Raw genomic sequence first — 21,722 nt, forward strand, 5'->3', positions numbered from 1 at the left:
AAATAATATATATATATTTATACATAAATTTATAATAAATAAATTGATAACTAATTTTTTATATAAATATAATATTTTTATTATAAAAGTTATAATATTATATATATTTTATCTTCACTGTCAAAATTTTTTAGATTCATCACTATTTTTATTTAATGAGATAAAATTTTGTTTCTTCTTCTTGTATTCTAATAAGGAGATCAGATCTAGCTAGAGTTCTTTATGGGAATTGAATAAAAAACACTATAAGTGTTGTCATTGTAATGTGAATAGTCGCCTTAGGAAATTGTCAAAGATTGATCAAGACTAATTCACAAATAAATCAACATGATAGACTTTTTGGCTTTGTTGTATTAATTAATTGTGAGAGAAAACTTATTTGTTTTTCCCATAATAAAAAAGAAGCATAACTACTTTCATCATGTCGTACGGCAAACTAGTACTACACATCTGTTTTGAACATGTCTCCTTCAAAAATAAATTTAAACAAAAAAAATCTATTATATAAAAAAATAATTACTAGATCAGATATTATATATTTATATATAAAATTATGTGTTATTTATATATTTTTAATATATATTTATATTTTTGATATATATTTTGTTAGAGAATCGTCAGAGAATCATTAGAATCATTTTAGATCAGTCAGTATCGTTTATATTTATATAGTATATCTATATATTAATGGGAGGATTCTGTGCCTTTATTACTTTGATTCTTCTGGCACCTATATATACCCATTGTACATTGTACTTTTTATCATAGTGAATAATATACAAAAACAATTTCTTTAGTTTGGTCTCTTGTTTCTAACATGATATCAAGAGCTTAGGTTATTTTTTTCCAAAAAATAATTGGTTTCTAGTCCTTTATTTTGTTTCCTCCGGCAGTACTTTGTACTCACTTTTCGACTTTCTCCCGACGCTTTGGTTCGTCACCGCCGCCACCCTAGCCTTCTCCTCGTTGCGACGTTTCCAACGCCACCAGAATCACCTCTGTCCGCCGCCAGACGCGCCGCCACGCGCCAGTCAAAGTTGGCTGTCCGGTTGAAGCAGCCCTCCCTCCAGATGCCTCCAGCGCCGTTGGATCAGCATCTCGATCAATGCCTCCAAGACGCGCCACGTGTCACCTGATAGCCAGACGGATCCGCATTTGCCCGTGTGCCTGACCCGCTCGCCCGACCCGAACCGTTCTTCAACCCGCATGCTCGCCCCGCCCAGTCAGCGCCTCCCTGTCATCTATCTCTAATCGCATAGCGCCACGTGTCCCTGTGTGCTGACGTGGCCGCTGATGTGGCGCTGACGTGTCGTTCAGTGGGACCCTCCCTAAGGTTTTTTGGTGAGCTCTTTCTAATTTTGCCCTCCGTTTTCTCGTTTTCGGCTCCCAAGTTGCAGTTTTTCTCTCCTCTCCGTGATCATTTGTATATGCTATTATGGAAAAGTCAGCTATTTTTGCTACCACACACAGAAAGGATATATTCTGTCGAAATTGTAACCGTTTTGGGCACCTCTTCTCCGTTTGTCCCTCTGTTGAATGTTGCACATGCCATCAGAAAGGTCATATTAGCTACCATTGTTCACAACTGTTCTGCCATTATTGCAAGCTCTCTGAACATTTGATTACTACCTGTCCTACTCGCCCACCACGTCCTCAGCCTGCTTCTCCTGTTGATGCTACTCTTGAATCTACCACCTCTGCACCTCTCAACCCGTCTCCTGTCTCTTTATCTGATATTGCATCTCTTCTTCAGCGTCTTCTCTCACTTTCTGGTAATACCCCTGCTGCTCTTTCGACTCCTCCAGATGATTCTAAATGGTATTTTGACTCGGGATGCTTTAATCACATGTCTCCATTGCATAATCTCGTCTCGTCTCTGTCTACCACTACAAATGCACCTTCTGTCAATACTGCTAATGGTTCCCTTCTGCATGCAACACACAAGGGTTCTATCTCCCAGTCAACTCTTAATCTTCCTGATACTTATTTTATTCCCAAATTAAACTTTAATCTTATTTCTGTTGGTCAACTTGTTGATCTGGGCTTTGATGTCACTTTTTCTATCTCTGGTTGTCGTGTACAGGATCGTCGGACGGGACAGGTCATCGAGACTGGACGTAAGGTTGGAAGGTTGTTTGAAGTCGAGACTCTTCATATTCCTCATGTACCAAATCTCTGTGCTGCTTCTTCTCCATCTACTCTTCACTTATGGCATCAACGTCTTGCCCACAGCTCCTTAGGAAAAATGCGTCCTCTTATGTCTCAAGGTGTTTTGGGTCAGGTTCCTAATGAATCTTTTGATTGCATTTCTTGTCAAACTGTCAAACAACCTGCTTTATCTTTTCACAATAATTCCTCTCTTGCTTGCTCTCCTTTTAATCTAATTCACTCTGATATTTAGGGTCCCGCTCCCACCGCTTCTATGGGAGGAGCTCGATACTTTGTTATCTTCATTGATGATTATTCACGCTTTACTTGGGTTTATTTGATGACCAATCGCCATGAGTTACCTCAGATTTATATTAACTTTGCCACTATGATTAAAACTCAGTTTTCCAAGGTCATTAAGGTTTTTTGCCGTGATAACGCTATGGAATACCGTGATTCCAAACTCTTAACCTTTCTTGCAGAACAGGGTACCTTGTCTGAGTTTTCTTGCCCTGGTACATCTCAACAAAATGGCCGTGCTGAACGCAAACACCGTCACATTCTTGACTCTGTTCGTGCAATGCTTTTTTCTTCTTCGTGTCCTGAGCGTACTTGGGGTGAAGCTATTCTTACTGCTGTTCATGTTATCAATAGACTCCCTTCTTCGGTTCTTGGTAATATTACTCCCTTTGAGCGTCTTTATCGTACCTCCCCAGATTATAGTTCTCTTCGAGTTTTTGGTTGTGTCTGTTTTGTTCTTCTTCAGCCTCATGAACATAGCAAACTTGAACCTCGGGCTCGTATGTGTTGCTTCCTTGGTTATGGGACTGAACACATGGGTTATCGTTGTTGGGATCCCCTCTCTAAACGTATTCGTATATCTCGTCATGTTGTCTTCTGGGAGCATCATATGTTTTCTTGTTTCTCCTCCTTTGAGTCTATTCCTCCTACTCAGCCACCTTTTTTCTCTAACCCCAATGTTGATCTTTTTTCCTAGTGATGATTCCACAGGTTCTGTCTCGATTCACCCTCCACAGCCTCCTGTTCTTCCGCCTTCTCCATCTCCCGATGATTCTGGACCGGACGATGCTCCTCCTCCTACCGTCATGCCTCCTCCTTCCACTCGTTGTTCCAGGGTGAGAAATCCACCTCCTCATCTTATTGATTATCATTGTTTTTCTACTATTCTTCATCAACATGAACCTAAGTCTTTCAAAGAAGCCTCCGCAAATCCAAATTGGCAACAAGCAATGCAGGAAGAAATACAGACACTTGAAAAAGCACAGACTTGGGACTTGGTTGATTCTCCTTCTAATCAGGAAGTTGTGAGAAGCAGATGGGTATATAAGATCAAGACTCGCTCTGATGGTTCTATTGACCGTTATAAAGCACGATTGGTTGCTCAGAGTTGTACGCAAGAGTATGGTATTGACTATGAAGAGACTTTTGCTCCTGTTGCTCGTCTCACCTCTGTTCGAGCTCTTCTTGCCATTGCTGCGGTCAAAAAATGGTCTCTCAGTCAGATGGATGTGAAGAATGCATTTCTTAATGGAGATTTGAAATAGAAGGTCTATATGAAACCCCCTCCAGGTTATCTTTGTCCTCCTGGCAAGGTTTGTCTCCTTCGCAAGGCACTCTATGGGCTTAAGCAAGCTCCTCGTGAATGGTTTGACAAGTTCAGCACTACCGTATGCAGTCTTGGTTTCACTTGCAGTCCTCATGAGAATGCCCTCTTTATTCATAAAAGTGAACGTGGAGTTGTTCTTCTACTTCTGTATGTTGATGACATGATCATTACTAGAGATGATGCTGATGGTATCTCTGATCTCAAGGCGTCCCTTCAGCGTACTTTTGAGATGAAAGATCTTGGTCCTCTCAGCTATTTTCTTGGTCTAGAAGTCATATCCACTGATGATGGCATCTATCTCTCCCAAGCTAAATATGCCTCAGATCTTCTTGCTCGAGCCGGAATTACCGACAGTCGCACTGAGTCCACTCCTCTTGAGCCTAATGTTCGATTTACTCCTATGGATGTCACTGTTTTGGAGAATCCTACCCTCTATCGACAGCTAGTTGGAGGACTCGTCTACTTAACTGTCACCCGACCAGACATCGCCTACCCAGTTCACGTACTTAACCAGTTCTTGTCAGCTCCTCGTACTACTCACTATGCGGCAGTTCTTCGCATTCTTCGCTACATCAAAGGCACTCTATTTCATGGCCTTTATTTTTCTGCCCATTCCTCTTTGTCCCTTCAGGCATACTCTGATGCTGACTAGGCTGGTGATCCCACTGATCGTCGTTCTACTACTGGTTACTGTTTGTTTCTTGGCGATGCTCTCATTTCTTGGCGTGCTAAGAAACAAACGTTCACTGCTCGATCAAGCACAGAAGTTGAGTACCGTGCCCTCGCTGATACCACTGCTGAGGTTATCTCAATTCGTTGGCTTCTCGAGGATTTAGGTGCTCCTCAGTCGTCCCCTACTGATGTTTTTTGTGACAATCGCAGTGCTATTCAGATTGCACATAATGATGTCTTTCATGAACGCACCAAACACATTGAGATTGATTGTCACTTTGTTCGGCAACGTATCCTTATTGATGCTGTTCGTCTCATTGCTGTTGGAACACTGGATCAGACTGCTGATATCTTCACGAAAGCTCATCATCCGACTCGTTTCCGAACTTTGTTATCCAAACTCAAGTTGGTATCCTTAGCTCCCACTTGAGTTTGAGGGGGGATGTTAGAGAATCATTAGAGAATCATTAGAATCATTTTAGATCAGTCAATATCGTTTATATTTATATAATATATATGTATATTAATTGGAGGATTCTGTGCCTTTATTACTTTGATTCTTCTGGCACCTATATATACCCATTGTATATTGTACTTTTCATCATATTGAATAATACACAAAAACACTTTCTTTAATTTAGTCTCTTGTTTCTAACATATTTCATACAGATAATTAATTTAGTAATTAATTTTTAGTATAACATAATATATGATTAATTTTTAGTATAACATATTATATTATATAAGGAGGAAAAGTGAGAAAATTGAACTCTTTATATCAAGTGTTAATTATAATTTACAAGTAGGAATCCATTGAATTTTAGGTTAACAAATTTTGTCGGCTTCCTACTTTTTCTCTCAATTGAACTTTCAACATATCGGATGGTATGTACTTAATTTTTCTCTTCTTCTAGTAGAATATAACATTGAGATATATTACTACTCCAAGTCTCTATAAGACTAATTAAAATAATTGCCACTACCTTCAATTATATTTCCTTTATTTATTTATCACTGCTTGCTCACTAGTTTATTAAGGATTTTTTATTTTAATAAATAAAAAAACGTAATAATTACTGAAATAAATAAATTAAAAAATTATTATCAAAATTTGTGACTTGTCTTATCTTATTTATACGGTAAATAAAATATGTATAAAACACGTATACGTGTATATATATATATATATATATATATATATATATATATATATATATATATATTATTTACACCATAAACAAAATAATTTTATATATATTTTATTTACGGTGTAAACAAGATAAGATTTCGGTAATAATTTTTTAATTAATTTATTTATTTCAGTAATTATTATATTTTTTATTTATTAAAATAAAAAATTCAGTTTATTAAACCTCATTACCTAACCAATAAAATATGATTTTAGTTTTGAGATATGGCTTTAGTTAGCGTAAAAATAAGTCTTGAGATAATTATCTTCTGAAATATTTTTCATTGTGAAACCAATATTTAATTTGGATGTTGATGTGTCCAATTCTTTTGTATTATATCAAGTTTTATAGAGATGTTCTCTAAATGAAAATTTGATACTCTATATATTGGTGTAATAAGTTACTTTTTCATTATCAAAATAATTATCTTTTTGCTTATTAGATTCAATGAGAAATTAATGTATTTAGATAAACAAATTTCTAAATTTTATCTACATATATTAATTTATCAAGGGACTTAAAAATAAAGCAAATATTTTTTTACAAAAAATGGAAGGAATATCATCTAGGTGTTTTATGTATTTGTTTCTAAGAAGACCTTCTCTATCTTTATCCATAAAGTAATAGGAAAATGGAGTGACAATTACATTTCACTCCTTGGTGGTTCTTAACTTGTTAGATAAATTATCACCTTTATAATTATAATGTTTATGTACATAATATATATGACGCTTCAATGGAAGAAAAAAATTACATTAGAGAAGACATCTTCAAAACAGGTGTGGAGTTTGTAGGATATTGATTTAATAATTATATTATATATATTATCTTTCTTTTTCTATGTGGAAACAATAAGATTTCTCATAATGCAAGGCCAAAGAGTCTCAATCATGTTGATTATATTTTGTGACTTATTACACATAAATAATTACCAAATCCTTGACAATTTCCTAAGTCATGACTATTCAAAGTTTCAAATCAAGTGTGATGAGTTTTTACACGAGCCATGGAGTTAGAAAGGTAATGTAACAAACTAACAACGACGTTTGTTCTAACAAACTTTAATTTATTTATGAGAACTGTTTATACAAATATATTATTTTAATTTTAGGCTTATTTTAGTTTTAGAATTTAATTTTTAGAAAGATATTATTAACAAAATTAAAATTTTATTTTTATTTTAAAAAATATGTATTTCATATTTTAATATTAAATGAATAAAGATTAATATATAAAATTATTATTATATCCCTCAATTATTACAATTTTTTTGTTAAATAGTATTAGAAATAATAATTAAAGTGAAATATACTCTTAATGTATTAACATTGTGAAAATAAATAAAAGTACACTAAAATTAATGTGAAAAATCACTGGTAAATATGACAAATAAAACTGTATATGCTATAATACTATAAACTAAACACTTATTAATCACAAAAAAAAAACACTTATTAAAAAGTAAAAGAGGCAATAGAACCAAGTAAATATCTTCACAAAACACCAAATCATCATGAATGGGCTGAAGATAAGTCACCAATATATAATTATTTTGAGGCACCTTAGTGCTACTAGTCTTTATTTCTATACTAAATATAATGGAGATACTAGAAGAATTGATGCTTAATTTATTTTTATCTAAAATACTTTTTATTACATATAATTTATTATATTTGTATATATTAAAATTATTTTAAATGTTAAAAATAATCTTATCAAACACAAATTTTATAACTTATGTTAATTAAAAGTTACTTTTATTTCAATTTACAAATAAAAGAAATCACGGTATCGATTAAATCAAGAAGAAAAAAAAAGTTGAACAAAAGGGTGAAATAATTTTTGGAGATATATTTTTGTCCCCATCTTATCTTAACTACTATATATAACATAATTTTCAATCAGCACTTCACATTTCACAAATTAAATCACTATCAAAAGTTGCAACAATAAGCCAGCTAGACCAAATAAAGTAACACAGAAGCCACATATTTCACTACATAAAATTTTACTACTTTTATATATCATCATCATGTCAATAATATTACTAATTAAACGCATGATTATACTTAATTATTAATTAACTCGGCGACAATTCTTTCTAACTTGGCCGTTAAAACCGGTAATGGGTCGAAGGTTTCCCAATTTGATCATAGACATGGCAAATTGTTGGAAGAACAAAGCCTCATCTTGAGCATATTTCTTGACAAGTTCTTGAGTCTTGATGACACCACCAGAGAGAAGAACTTGATCAGAATTGAGTAAGCCTCTTCCTTGAAGAATGAACTTGAAGTAAGTGTTATCAAACATCCTGGGAGAACCAAAGTCCAATGGGGAAATGTTGTTGTCACCACCTGATCTTGGACACACTGTTTTGAGACCAAAGTAGAATGTTCTTTCTATTGACACGTCTGCTTCGTTCTTTCCATTTTGGTTGTATAGTCTTTGCTTGAATGTTGCACACCTTGCCACCCCAATTGTATGTGCACCTAATAATAATATAATTAACAAAAAAAAAAGAGTAAAAATCCATAAAATGTGATCATTAATACTAAGCTATGAAGCACAGAAAGATTAATTAAGTGGCTTGTCTAACTAGGCATTTAACAAGTATCAGGGTCTAACAGTTACGTTTTGTTTGTATCATTAATACTAATATAAAATTTATATATGTAAATGATATCTTTACATCTTACCATTATAAAAATTCGGTGTATTTCTATATCCATATTATGTCGAGTGTTCATAACTGATGATTTGATGAGAACAAAGAAGATGGAGATAGATGACTATGATATAGCATGACAAAAAATATATAAATGAAGGAAAGTAGGTTGAATCAATTATATTCTGACCTGAGAGGGCAACAAGGTCAACTTCATCAAGGCCTTGACGCTTGAAAAATGTTATTAGATTTTCAATGGTGGCATTTGGTGGTGGAATTTTGTTGTTTGAACCAATTAAACTTGCTGTTCTTGAGTCTCTCCTTCCTAATGGTAGCTCCCAGTTAGGCCCTCCACTCTGTTTCAAAAATAATCATTTAAATTTCATTTATCATTAAGATATTAAGCATATCCATACATATCAATAATCATTTTAAAGTAAAATGTAAGTATAACAATTTAATCTTAATGTTCGGTCAATTTAATCTCTATATAGATGATATTATGATTAATTGACAGTGTAAAATATTTTATTGCGTATCGAAATTAATCTCTATCATATAGCAAGCAATTAAAGTAGATTAAAGTGTGGTTTTCTCACAAGAATAGTGGAGCCTCTTGCTGCAAGAGCAAGAATGTCTGCACAAGACACAGTCTGAGGGCATTCTTCCTCCAACTTAGCCTTGATCTCGTCGATCACTTCAAAACCTCGGATGGAATTCTTGTTCGGGCCGGAGTTCTTTTCGCTTACTATTGCAGGGCTATCGTCCAGCAAAATCGAAGCATCACAGCCCTGCCATTAAAAAAAAAAAAAGAACTTATGAATACTAGTTGATCTATTCATGCAAAAAGAACATGAAGCAACTTACCACAGAGAAACAGTTATTATAACGGATATATATAAAATGAGATTCACCTGGACAAAGCAATCATGGAAGTGAAGTCTAAGAAGAGAAGCAGCAATTCTCATGTTTTTAGCCATGGCTTTCTCCAACACTGACATGACAATGTCATTGGCTTGAGGGCATGAGAATTGGTAGAACTGAGGAGAAAGACCATAAGATATTCCCCCCCTACTTCCATGGTTTCTTCCACCCCAACCAAAGTTGAAGCCAGGGTACGCATAAGAAGATAGTAGTGAAGTTGAAACCAAAGCTATCACAAGAAGATTATTGAGTTTGATGAAATGCATTGTGAAAAATGCCAAGAGTTTAGAAGTTTCTTGTTTTTGGTTTTTGAAGTGTGCATGTTCTTATTATTGGATTGGTTTTGTTTGGTATATATACTACTCAGAGTGATCAAATCAAACCACTCTCACTCTTCACCAAATCTTCTAATGTGGGAAAGCAAAAGAGCTATGAATCAATGACTTCTTCAAACAGCATCCATATTTGTCCTTGCCTTGATTCTGAATTTCTGATGTAATTTGTTCAATTCTGTTTCACAGTGGTTGTGCTATTACCTGCTCTAGATTTGATAAAAAGGGGCAAAGAATCCATTTTTTCCTCCAAGTTTAATTTTTAAGCACTGTACAAAGTTTTACACTACTATTAAGGTTAAAAGTATGGCAGATAAGTACTCGGCCGAAAATGGAAATAAATGTACATGTATCTGTCATGATCACATGGGAAATGCCACTTTGATTTGGGACCAAATAAAGGGTTACACTTATTCTCTAAAGTTAGGCATCTAGTTGCATTAGATGCCTTTTATTTATTTACAATAAACACCAATCTCATCCTTCAAAAAAATTATAAGGGATAAAAATGATATCAAAAAAGTTTTAAAAGTGACAAATTTATCTTTTATCAAACAAATTTATTCTTTTTTGAGTATTATTATTCATACTGAATAATCACATTCTCTTGCCTTGTTGATTCATGTAAATTATCTCAGAAGATATTTCTTACGTGTAGAACAATTGAAATTTGACTTTGTCATAATTTATTATCAAAAGAAGTTAACATATTTGAATAGCTGTATTTCTTTCTTTCTTTGGTTTCTTTATGGGATGCAAGGAAAAAGAGAGAGGACTTTGGTTCGAAGAATAGAACAAGTGCCCTGAGGGCCTGACATTACTCAATACTTTCAGTTTCCATTCATGTTACACAAATGAACATTGGTGAACTTCAATATTGAACCATATTGCACTGTGAATTGCTTAAGGTGAAATGTTTCAAAGAGTTGGTAAAGGCAGTTCATACTTTAGAGTCAGCAATTTTGATTTCATGACTTGGGCATACACTAGTCAACAGCTAGAAATTCTTATGCATATTAATACAATATTTGATCACTAAAATCATGATACATAAGCAACATAATTATACATTTATTGAATCAAACTTAATATATTTCACAATAAAATGTAATCAAATTTAAAATGTTGGTAACATTACTCTGAGTACCTTTGAAACATCACCAAGTTTTTATATATATATATAAAGCACACCACATCTCTGCTAATGTGCTATTGGTTATTGCTGATGTATCTCAGGAATTTTGCAGAATATGCCATCTTAATGTTTGAAAACAAAGAAAGGAATGGAATCATGTATGACAAATGTAGTTGCAATCACATTTTGCAAAACTTGCATTCCCGTAGTTCCTTAGTCATATATGCAATCACATCTTGAGAGTACAACTTTATTTACAAACCAAGTTTCTTTGGTCTCAAATATGTGGAAGACCCCTTTTTCAAACCTTGCATGCAGACTTGCTGTTGCTGCTTAGCCAACTTTTCTTTCTCCTCCTGCTTCTGTTTTCTCTTGACCTCTGCTTGCATCTTCTTCAAATTCTCCATCTCCTCCTCCATGGCCGTCTTCTCTTGTTTCTGTTTCTTCTTATGCTCCAGCAATGATGTATCAGACTCCTTAACAGAGAAAAACATGGGTCCAAGCTCAGCCAACCACTGGGGCTCCACGGCTGTAGCACATTGCATATACTCCTTCGTGGTTAGGATTAACTCGTGATAAACCACGTACTCCGGAGTTGCACCCATGCCATAGAGTGCGCTACTGGGGTGTAGATGACACGGCATCCCAGTCCGGCAGTTGACATACTCTCCAACACCCTTTAATCTTGCTGCATTGTGGAAGTATGCTGAGCAAATTGCTTTTCTGACTATGTCTGTATCAGGCCAACAGGTGATTAGAGAGATCTTCAGTGTCTTGAGAATATCAAGCAGCTGGGATCTCACCTCTCTGGCCTTTCTTAGACCTTTAACATGCAAAAAATGATCATTACACCAGTCACCTCTGTAATCATGCTGTTTCCATTGCTGATAGACATTGTACAGGGTTAAGTGATCAGATTCTGGCACAAAAAATCTTTCGCGTGCAGCATCACTCGCCTTTGCTCGGTCCTTGGGTCTAAAGAAAACTGACGGTACTGAAAGCATGGAAACAATCGTCAGAACCTCCTCAAGGCACCCTAGCTGTTCACCCATCAAAAGCATCTTGGCAAGTGGAGGGTCCAGTGGAAACTCAACCATTTTCCAGCCAAGATCTGTTAAGGCACCCACATTGTTAAGGGCACCCAATAACCACAACTGGTACATAGAATTGAGAATATTATCTTGCGGAGGTGGGTCCATGAAATCAAAATCAAGTAAATTATCAACTTTAAGAGATTTCAGCAACAAGACCACATTGCCGAGGTTAGTCCTTTGAATCTCAGGGACAGGGCTGGGCAACATTTCATTTAGGTAAGCACTCTCTGTGTACAGTCGACAACATGTACCAGGCCCAGTTCTACCAGCTCGACCAGCACGCTGATCAGCAGCAGCACGGCTGACGGGGAAGACTTGGAGAGCGTCCATTCCCATCCTTGGGTTATACACCTTCATTTTACCATAACCTGTGTCTATGACATAGAAGATACCATCCACAGTCAATGATGTCTCAGCGATGTTAGTGGCAACGATGCATTTTCGGGCTCCATCTTCAGCTCTCTGGAATATCTTAGCCTGCAAATCAGCAGGAAGCTGAGAGTATATGGGTAGAATCACGAGTTTAGGGAATGCTTTCTTTGAAGAAGAGACCATCTGCTCCATTCTTTCTGCAAGGGCGTAGCAAGCTGCCTCAATCTCATCTTGGCCAGTCATGAAGATAAGAATGTCACCTGGAGGACTAGTAATGTGAATCCTCATGGCCTGCTGCACTGCACCTTCAACATAATCTTCAACTGGAGTTTTACTCCATAATGTAGTCACAGGAAATGTTCTCCCAGGAATATGATAAATTGGCACACTGCAAGAATGCCCTAATTAGATCGTGAACCAACCAAAATGTGGAAAATGAGATATTAGACAAGATTGAGGAGCTGAAACTCACCTTCCGAAGAAATGTGAAAATTTCTGTGCATTCAGCGTTGCTGACGTGACAATCAACTTAAAATCACGACGCCGAGCTACAACTTTCTTCAATATTCCAAAAAGAACATCCGTGTTTAATGATCTTTCATGGGCTTCATCCATGACAATAACCCTGCAATAGTTTCAGATACTAACGTTATTTTTTTTGCAGAAACACCATAAATGTCATTGTTGAGGGTGAATTTTCTCAATATTTTCATACCGATACTTGTCTAGATCAGAGTCTTTGAGTGTTTCTCGTAGAAGAACCCCATCTGTCATGTACTGTAAAATTCAACCATTTAAGTTTAGAATACATAGCAACAAAAGTTAATAATGTGTGCACGTAACTAATGTATATGTTAGACTTGTGTATGCTCAAAGGATAAATACAATGAAAAGAAACCACATTCAATAGCACAATAGTTCCAGTGTTATAAAATAAGTGTTTACCTTTATAATGGTATTTGGCCCAGTCACATCCTCAAACCGTATAGCATAGCCAACCTTCTCACCCAGCTCTGTCTCCATCTCCTCACTGACTCTCTTGGCCACACTCATAGCTGCCACACGCCTGGGTTGGGTGCAACCTACTATACCATTTATAGTGTAGCCATCCTCATGCAGATACTGTTCAGAAAACTCAAATGTCAAATTTCTGTCTTGATTGGACAAACATGATCATGTAATAAATAATTGAAAAGAAAAGAAAAGGACAATGCACCTGTGTCAATTGGGTTGTCTTTCCTGAGCCTGTTTCTCCAACCACTACCACAATCTGATTTTCTCGAATTACCTACACAAGTGTATATCAACAAATTATTGCAACATATATGAACCACTGGCTCTATTTGCTTCTCACTTTCTTCACAAGTGAGAGGGCAAAACATTTTTGTGGGTACTACATTCAATTTTTTATATTAATCTCCCACTTCTTCTCTTAGCTGATTATGAGATACACATACAATAAAGAAAAAACCAACCTGTAATAGGTCATCTCGCACTGAAAAAATGGGCAGATATTGCCTTTGCTCTGCAATACTCTTTGACTTGGCAAAATCACTCACAGCCTCTTCCTTTTTCAAATGCTGTGAAAACTTAGCTTCTTCCTTAAAATCTATTTCACCCTGTTCACCCACTGTAGCAGTGTCTGCATCAATCTGCATTTGAAAGGATTTTAAAAAGGATAAGTCTTTATACACCAGTAAGAGAAAGCAAAGATCACAACTGTTCCAGAAGAATACCTGTTCTGCTGTCTTTTCAACACCTAAGATATCGCCAAGTTTTGAGCCTGCAAGCTCCCAAAAACGTTGACGAGACTTATTTGAACTCTGTTTCTCACGTATTTCTTTGACCAGAGTAGATCCTTTACGAGAAATTATAGCCATGTCAGATGTTGGATCTTTTATTGGCATAATTGGCTCTGCCTGCTTAGTAAAAACAACTCTGCCATCAAGGAATGGAGGTTTTGTATCTGCGAATGTTGGTAAAAAATAATCAGTATAAAGAGGTGAATGCCATACAAACTGCATAAAACATCAATTAGCCAGATGAAGATTTACCATGCACCAGAAGAACAACTTTGCGTTCTTCCTCATCATCAAACTCAGTCTGAACCTCTGTACCTCTAACGGCTCCTGATCTCAGCAGTTGTCTGTCCTCCCATTGAGCATTATCAGCTGTGAGCTGAGACAATTTCTTGCTCTGAGCAAGGGACATCTTGGTCCCATCTCTTCTAGTCTGTTATTTGTTAACAACTCCTGATTACTTTAACAAGATAACTAAACGCAAGTTGCTAAAAACAATGCACAATCCATGCTGCATATATAAGATATATAACACGGTGTATAGAACATCTTCATATGTGACATTTCAGTTTTAATATGTATCAGTTCTACTTATGACAAGGAACTATCTTTAATTTATCCAAGAAAAATTTGCAAGTAACAAGAAGTTGTGTGTGTATAACGGTTTGCAGCAAATATTAGTTTACATATAATTAGAATTCTTAATGTTTAGTTATTTACCAGTCTTTTGGCAAGCTCAGCCTCTTTTTTTTGAAAGGTAGCCTCATCTCCAAGAAAAAGGGATGAGTTATCTTCTCCATCGAACATTGTGCTACCTTCCTCTCTATCATACCTACACAAAGATAATCTTAATCAGATTGATGTATTATACATCAAAAAGTGAAAGTTTGAAAATTACACAATATATGTTAAGGCTTAAAAGGTCATCTATAACTTCAACCCTATCACAAGGTCAAACTTAATTTTAACCTAAATTTGACCGAGCACGTATTATAGAAGACAAGCATAGAAAAGGAACCAAATTATTTTCCAAGAACTTAACACCACACATGTCAAATACAAGGATTTAACACAACATCAAAATGGATACTTCTCAAAATGAAGTTTAATTAGCATAATTACCATGCCCGGTCAGCATCATATTCCATCTCTGCGTGCATGCTTTCAGTAATCTCATACTTGTGTTCTTCAGCAAACTCGGACTTATCAGTCACTTCATCCTGAACACATGACAAGATGTACATGCATATTATTAGAAACGACCGTAATGAAACCATGGAACCTTTCTAGACATTTTGTTAGTGATCAGTTTAAAATCATCTATTTAAAGTATCTCAGATCAATTATCAACTAAACAAGGGCAAAACAGATATTATTAAGCACAAGATATACCTCATACGAACTTGAAGCTCCCGAAGAAAAAGTAAGTTGATGGGACCTTCCACTATATCTAGAAGTAGAAGATTTGACTGAAGATCCAGAAGTACGTATTGGAATAGGAGATGGAGACACATGGTCCCATGGAGAAGAAGAATAAGGAGTATTGCCTCCTAACCATGGAGAAACCAATCGTGCATCAGGTGAGGCACCAAGAAACATAGGGGATGGTGAAGGTTGATGACGTCTAGAACTAGAGACACTGTCCCTTCGAGGAGTATCTTCCCATTCCCATTGCCCATCATCCCAGTCAGGCCTGACTGCAAATAAAACACTGGTAACTCTTAAATAATAATGATGATGATAATGATGATAATACTAAGAGCCAGATTTTACAAATGTGTTGGGGATAACTTGCATATTATACTCTGGAAATGATATTTTCTTAAATTTCTGTTCGATATAATGATACAAAATCAAAAAAGCAGAAAGTTTTCTAGCATTTCAAATTTGGATTAATTTACTGCATATCTGGCTCCAATAATCGGATTAATACGGGAAATTACAAGAAGCAGAATAATAACAATAACATACCAGGCGTTCTCCTGGAACCCTCATATCTGCTTCGCTTTCTACCATATTCATGGTCATACCTACTACGGGAATCCCTTTTTGAATAAGGCTCCTTACTTCTACCGCGTTCATGGTCATATCTACTACGTGAATCCCTCTCAGAATAATGCTCCCTCTTTCTGTTGTATTCATGGCCATACCTACTACGTGAATCCCTCTCAAAATAAGGCTCCTTACTTTCAAAATTGTCTACATGTGTCAGTCTTCTGCTACCACTTCTTGACTCATCTCTGTGATGCCTCCTCTCATTCCTATCATTCTCCCTTTCATATCCAGAGGGTGAAGCAGGGACCTTCAAAGTTGAAATATCATAACGACACATGCAGCAAAACTTCAAAATATTAAATTTTAATTGAACAAGAGTTGCTAACTGATGAAAGCAACAGTATGAAGTGATATAATATTGAGCAGTGAAAATGTAAGAAAAAATAAAAAAAGATTTTTCTTCTTTAAAAAAAGATTTTTTTATCAAAATAATGGTGTTCAAACAAACACTAAATATTTCTCCTAAAAGAGCAAAAGGAATAGGGCCATAAATATGATACTAACCTCCATGATGCAAGTTGGATTTGGATAAGGAGCAGCTCCAAGCTCAATTATGAATTTAAAAGATTCCTAATTGTGAAGTTCAGAGCAATTTAGGGGAAAATACGAAAGTGAGCTTCGATATTAAAAAATTAGGGTACGTTGGAATCGGAGAGAGAGACTTGAAGGACGACGCCGTTTTGCTTCAACTGATCAACTGGACCTCGCGACCAAGGTGACGGCACGCAGCCCTTTCTAACTGGTTTCCAACCGAATTATGGAGGAGAAGGTTCATATCAGGTTTACGCGCCAAAACGAAGAAAAAGTATATTACTAATATTTGTTGGATACTCGCACTCGTTGTTTTTTTTTAAAGATTTTATGAAAAAATACAAGTAATTTTATGTTTAGATATTTCGTATCAAAAAAAATAATATAACAGTATTTATTTATTTATTTATTATATGAAAAATATTTTTTTAAAAAAAAAATTAAAATATAAATTATATCTTCTTAAAAAAAATATTTTTTTTATTTTTTAATATTTTTATTTTTATTATTAAAAATTTATCAAATATGCTAAAAAATAAAAAAAATTTATCAAAATAATAACGTATAAACAAACACTAAAATTGCTTAACAAAACTCATAGAATGATGGAATTAAATCCAATTTCATTGATTGAAATTATCATAGAATGATGGAATTAAATTCAATTTCATTTTTCATGAACGGAATTTTTTTATGACACTTTTACCCTTCATAACGCTATAAAATAATTTAAGTAGAATATTAACTCTTTAAAATATAATTAGACAAGTTGCTAAATTTAAAAATTAAAAGACTAGTTTTATCGTTAATATAAAAATTAAAAGATCAATTTAAGGATAAATTCAAAAAATTTACTCAAATTATTTGGGGATTTTTATTTTAATAAATAAAATAATTATAATAATTAATGAAATAAATAATTTAAAAAATATTTATTGAAATAAATATCCCTCCCTTATTTTGTTTATACTGTAAATGAGATAATTTTTTATATATTTCATTTATAGTATTTATGAGATATGTGTATTTTTTCATTTTATATATATATATAAATAATTAAATATAATTTTTAAAAATAATAAAAAATATTAATAATTTAAATTAGATTAAATTCTTAAAAATGGAACGTTTCAAATAATAAAAAAGATGGACGATTTTAAATAATAAAAAAAAATTAATCGTGCATTTTAAATAATAAGAAAGATGGCTGTCTATTTAAAATAAGCACGTTAACACATTTAAACAAGTGAAAGCATATATAAGTGTACCGTTAAACTACATACTACTAACACGATTATTTTTTTCTAACTATCCATTATTTAAATTGTATGTTGGCCCAAATAATACATTAGCAATAGTATTAATAATGGGTAATTAGAAAAAAAATAATCATGTTAATAGTAGGCAGTTTAACGGTACAATTATGTATGCTTTTCATTTTAAATGGACAATCCATCTTTTTTATTATTTAAAATGCACTATTTATTTTCTTTATTATTTAAAATCGTCCATCTTTTCTATTATTTAAAATGTTATTTAAAATGTTCCACTTTTAAGAGTTTGGTCCAATTTAAATTATAATATCTTTTATTATTTTTAAAAATTATATTTAATTATTTATTTATACATATATCTCGTTTAAAGTGTAAACAAGATAAGAGAAAGATATTTATTTCGACAAATATTTTTTAAATTATTTATTCAGTAATTATTATAATTATTTTATTTATTAAAATAAAAAATCCAATTATTTGATTACTGATAATCTTAAATTTTGTTATTAATAAAAATATTCTTAAATTATTTAAAAATATGAAAAAAATATACATATAAATTGAGACATTTTACGTTAATAAAAAATAATGATATAACAAATTAAGTTTTTTATGCTGATAAGTGAATCACATTACATTTTTTCATTAATAAATCATATTTTTATTTACAGTTAAACATTTTTTATATAATTTTAAATTACTTAAAAAAAATTTTATCGATAACAAATTTAAAATTTTTTTATCAGCTTCAAAATAATTGAGTGTATTTTATTTTCAACGGTTCACCCTCAATTTAATTAGGTGTTTACTACTTTTATATATCACCATGATGTCAATAATATTACTAATTAAACGCATAATTATACTTAATTAATTATTAATTAACTCGGCGACAATTCTTTCTAACTTGGCCGTTAAAACCGGTAATGGGTAGAAGGTTTCCCAATTTGATCATAGACATAGCAAATTGTTGGAAGAAGAAAGCCTCATCTTGAGTATATTTCAGTTCTTGAGTCTTGATGACACCACCAGAGAGAAGAACTTGATCAGAATTAAGTTAGCCTCTTCCTTGAAGAATGAACTTGAAGTAGTGTTATCAAATATCCTGGGAGAACCAAAGTCCAATGGGGAAATGTTGTTGTCACCACCTGATCTTGGACACATTGTTTTGAGACCAAAGTAGAATGCTCTTTCTATTGACACATCTGCTTCGTTCTTTTCATTTTGGTTGTATAGTCTTTGCTTGAATGTTGCACACCTTGCCACCCCAATCGTATGTGCACCTAATAATAATATAATTAACAAAAAAAAGAGTAAAAATCCATAAAATGTGATCATTAATACTAAGCTATGAAGCACAGAAAGATTAATTAAGTGGCTTGTCTAACTAGGCATTTAACAAGTATCAGGGTCTAACAGTTACGTTTTGTTTGTTTATTGTCTCAGAATAATAAGCACATGAATACGTGTAATATATTTGGTTGTTAAGCCACTAATAAGAATTATTATATCTTCAACTAAACTTAGCAGAAGAAAGTATTAATATGTCTAAAATATTTTAAATTTTTGGTAGAGTATAGTACTAGCAAGCATTACTAATATAAAATTTAATAAATATTTAAAAAAATTGTATAAAAAAATATTTATGTCGAGTGTTCATAACTGATGATTTGATGAGAACAAAGAAGATGGAGATAGATGACTATGATATAGCATGACAAAAATTATATATAAATGAAGGAAAATAGGTTGAATCAATTGTATTCTGACCTGAGAGGGCAACAAGGTCAACTTCATCAAGGCCTTGACCCTTGAAAAATGTTATTAGATTTTGAATGGTGGCATTTGGTGGTGGAATGTTGTTGTTTGAACCAATTAAACTTGCTGTTCTCGAGTCTCTCCTCCCTAATGGTAGCTCCCAGTTAGGCCCTCCACTCTGTTTCAAAAATAATCATTTAAATTTCATTTATCATTAAGATATTAAGCATATCCATATATATCAATAATCATTTTAAAGTGAAATGTAAGTATAACAATTTAATCTTAATGTTCGGTCATAAAGTTAAATTTTAATGTTCGGTCAATTTAATTTCTATACAGATGATATTATGATTAATTGACAGTGTAAGATATTTTATTGCTTATCGAAATTAATCTCTATCATATAACAAGCAATTAAAGTAGATTAAAGTGTGGTTTTCTCACAAGAATAGTAGAGCCTCTTGCTGCAAGAACAAGAATGTCTGCACAAGACACAGTCTGAGGGCATGCTTCTTCCAACTTAGCCTTGATCTCGTCGATCACTTCAAAACCTCGGACGGAATTCTTGTTCGAGCCAGAGTTCTTTTCTCTTACTATTGCAGGGCTATCGTCCAGCAAAATCGAAGCATCACAGCCCTGCCATTAAAAAAAAAAAAAGAACTTATGAATACTAGTTGTTCTATTCATGCAAAAAGAACATGAAGCAACTTACCACCGAGAAACAGTTATTATAACGGATATATATAAAATGAGATTCACCTGGACAAAGCAATCATGGAAGTGAAGTCTAAGAAGAGAAGCAGCAATTCTCATGATTTTAGCCATGGCTTTCTCCAACACTGACATGACAATGCCATTGGCTTGAGGGCATGAGAATTGGTAGAACTGAGGAGAAAGACCATAAGATATTCCTCCCCTACTTCCATGGTTTCTTCCACCCAAACCGGGAAAGCAAAAGAGCTATGAGTTAATGACTTCTTCAAACAGCATCCATATTTGTCCTTGCCTTGATTCTGAATTTCTGATGTAATTTGTTCAATTCTGTTTCACAGTGGTTGTGCTATTACCTGCTCTAGATTTGATAAAAAAGGGGCAAAGAATCCATTTTTTCCTCCAAGTTTAATTTTTAAGCACTGTACAAAGTTTTACACTACTATTAAGGTTAAAAGTATGGCAGATAAGTACTCGGCCGAAAATGGAAATAAATGTACATGTATCTGTCATGATCACATGGGGAATGCCACTTTGATTTGGGACCAAATAAAGGGTTACACTTATTCTCTAAAGTTAGGCATCTTGTTGCATTAGATGCCTTTTATTTATTTACAATAAACACCAATCTCATCCTTCAAAAAAATTATAAGGGATAAAAATGATATCAAAAAAGTTTTAAAAGTGACAAATTTATCTTTTATCAGATAAATTTATTCTTTTTTGAGTATTATTATTCATACTGAATAATCACATTCTCTTGCCTTGCTGATTCATGTAAATTATCTCGGAAGATATTTCTTACGTGTAGAACAATTGAAATTTGACTTTGTCATAATTTATTTTCGAAAGAAGATAACAGCACTATTTGAATAGCTGTATTTCATTCTTTCTTTGGTTTCTTTATGGGATGCAAGGAAAAAGAGAGAGGACTTTGGTTCGAAGAATAGAACAAGTGCCCTGAGGGCCTGACATTACTCAATACTTTCAGTTTCCATTCATGTTACACAAATGAACATTGGTGAACTTCAATATTGAACCATATTGCACTGTGAATTGCTTAAGGAGAAATGTTTCAAAGAGTTGGTAAAGGCAGTTCATACTTTAGAGTCAGCAATTTTGATTTCATGACTTGGGCATACACCAGTCAACAGCTAGAAAGAAATTCTTATGCATATTAATACAATATTTGATCACTAAAATCATGATACATAAGCAACATAATTATACATTTATTGAATCAAACTTAATATATTTCACAATAAAATGTAATCAAATTTAAAATGTTGGTAGCATTACTCTGAGTACCTTTGAAACATCACCAAGTTTTTTTTATATATATAAAGCACACCACATCTCTGCTAATGTGCTATTGGTTATTGCTGATGAGCATAACACATTTCTGTTTGAATGCAACAGATATTGCTGATGT

General features: G+C 33.7%; 3 protein-coding genes across 5 annotated transcripts; all 3 read right to left on the reverse strand.

The window, feature by feature from the left end:
• Window positions 1-7,628: 7,628 nt before the first annotated feature.
• LOC112696335 (peroxidase 9-like) lies at window positions 7,629-9,632 on the reverse strand. The gene is made up of 4 exons (XM_025749058.3): window positions 9,217-9,632; window positions 8,902-9,093; window positions 8,493-8,658; window positions 7,629-8,126 (listed from the first exon to the last, which is right to left on the reverse strand). The coding sequence occupies exons 1-4, from the start codon at window positions 9,490-9,492 to the stop codon at window positions 7,714-7,716; spliced, it is 1,047 nt and encodes a 348-aa protein (XP_025604843.3). The 5' UTR covers window positions 9,493-9,632; the 3' UTR covers window positions 7,629-7,713.
• A 1,142-nt stretch (window positions 9,633-10,774) lies between these two features.
• On the reverse strand, window positions 10,775-16,654 carry LOC112696334 (pre-mRNA-splicing factor ATP-dependent RNA helicase DEAH7). Of its 3 annotated transcripts, XM_072196825.1 has the most exons (14): window positions 16,518-16,654; window positions 15,930-16,260; window positions 15,351-15,655; window positions 15,081-15,178; window positions 14,679-14,790; window positions 14,214-14,391; window positions 13,896-14,125; window positions 13,635-13,811; window positions 13,376-13,447; window positions 13,105-13,281; window positions 12,875-12,936; window positions 12,632-12,784; window positions 11,497-12,547; window positions 11,281-11,426 (listed from the first exon to the last, which is right to left on the reverse strand). In XM_072196825.1, the coding sequence occupies exons 1-14, from the start codon at window positions 16,521-16,523 to the stop codon at window positions 11,421-11,423; spliced, it is 2,958 nt and encodes a 985-aa protein (XP_072052926.1). In that variant the 5' UTR covers window positions 16,524-16,654; the 3' UTR covers window positions 11,281-11,420. The 3 variants fall into 3 exon arrangements, with proteins under 3 accessions (XP_072052925.1, XP_072052924.1, XP_072052926.1); XM_072196824.1 differs by having other exon boundaries at window positions 10,775-12,547; XM_072196823.1 differs by having other exon boundaries at window positions 10,775-12,547; window positions 13,635-14,125.
• A 1,930-nt stretch (window positions 16,655-18,584) lies between these two features.
• Window positions 18,585-21,699, reverse strand: LOC112696336 (peroxidase 9). Its single transcript, XM_025749060.3, has 4 exons — window positions 20,339-21,699; window positions 20,024-20,215; window positions 19,589-19,754; window positions 18,585-19,101 (listed from the first exon to the last, which is right to left on the reverse strand). The coding sequence occupies exons 1-4, from the start codon at window positions 20,423-20,425 to the stop codon at window positions 18,821-18,823; spliced, it is 726 nt and encodes a 241-aa protein (XP_025604845.1). The 5' UTR covers window positions 20,426-21,699; the 3' UTR covers window positions 18,585-18,820.
• Window positions 21,700-21,722: the final 23 nt, after the last annotated feature.

This window comes from Arachis hypogaea, chromosome 6, assembly GCF_003086295.3.
Source record: "Arachis hypogaea cultivar Tifrunner chromosome 6, arahy.Tifrunner.gnm2.J5K5, whole genome shotgun sequence".
Lineage (NCBI taxonomy): Eukaryota > Viridiplantae > Streptophyta > Magnoliopsida > Fabales > Fabaceae > Arachis > Arachis hypogaea.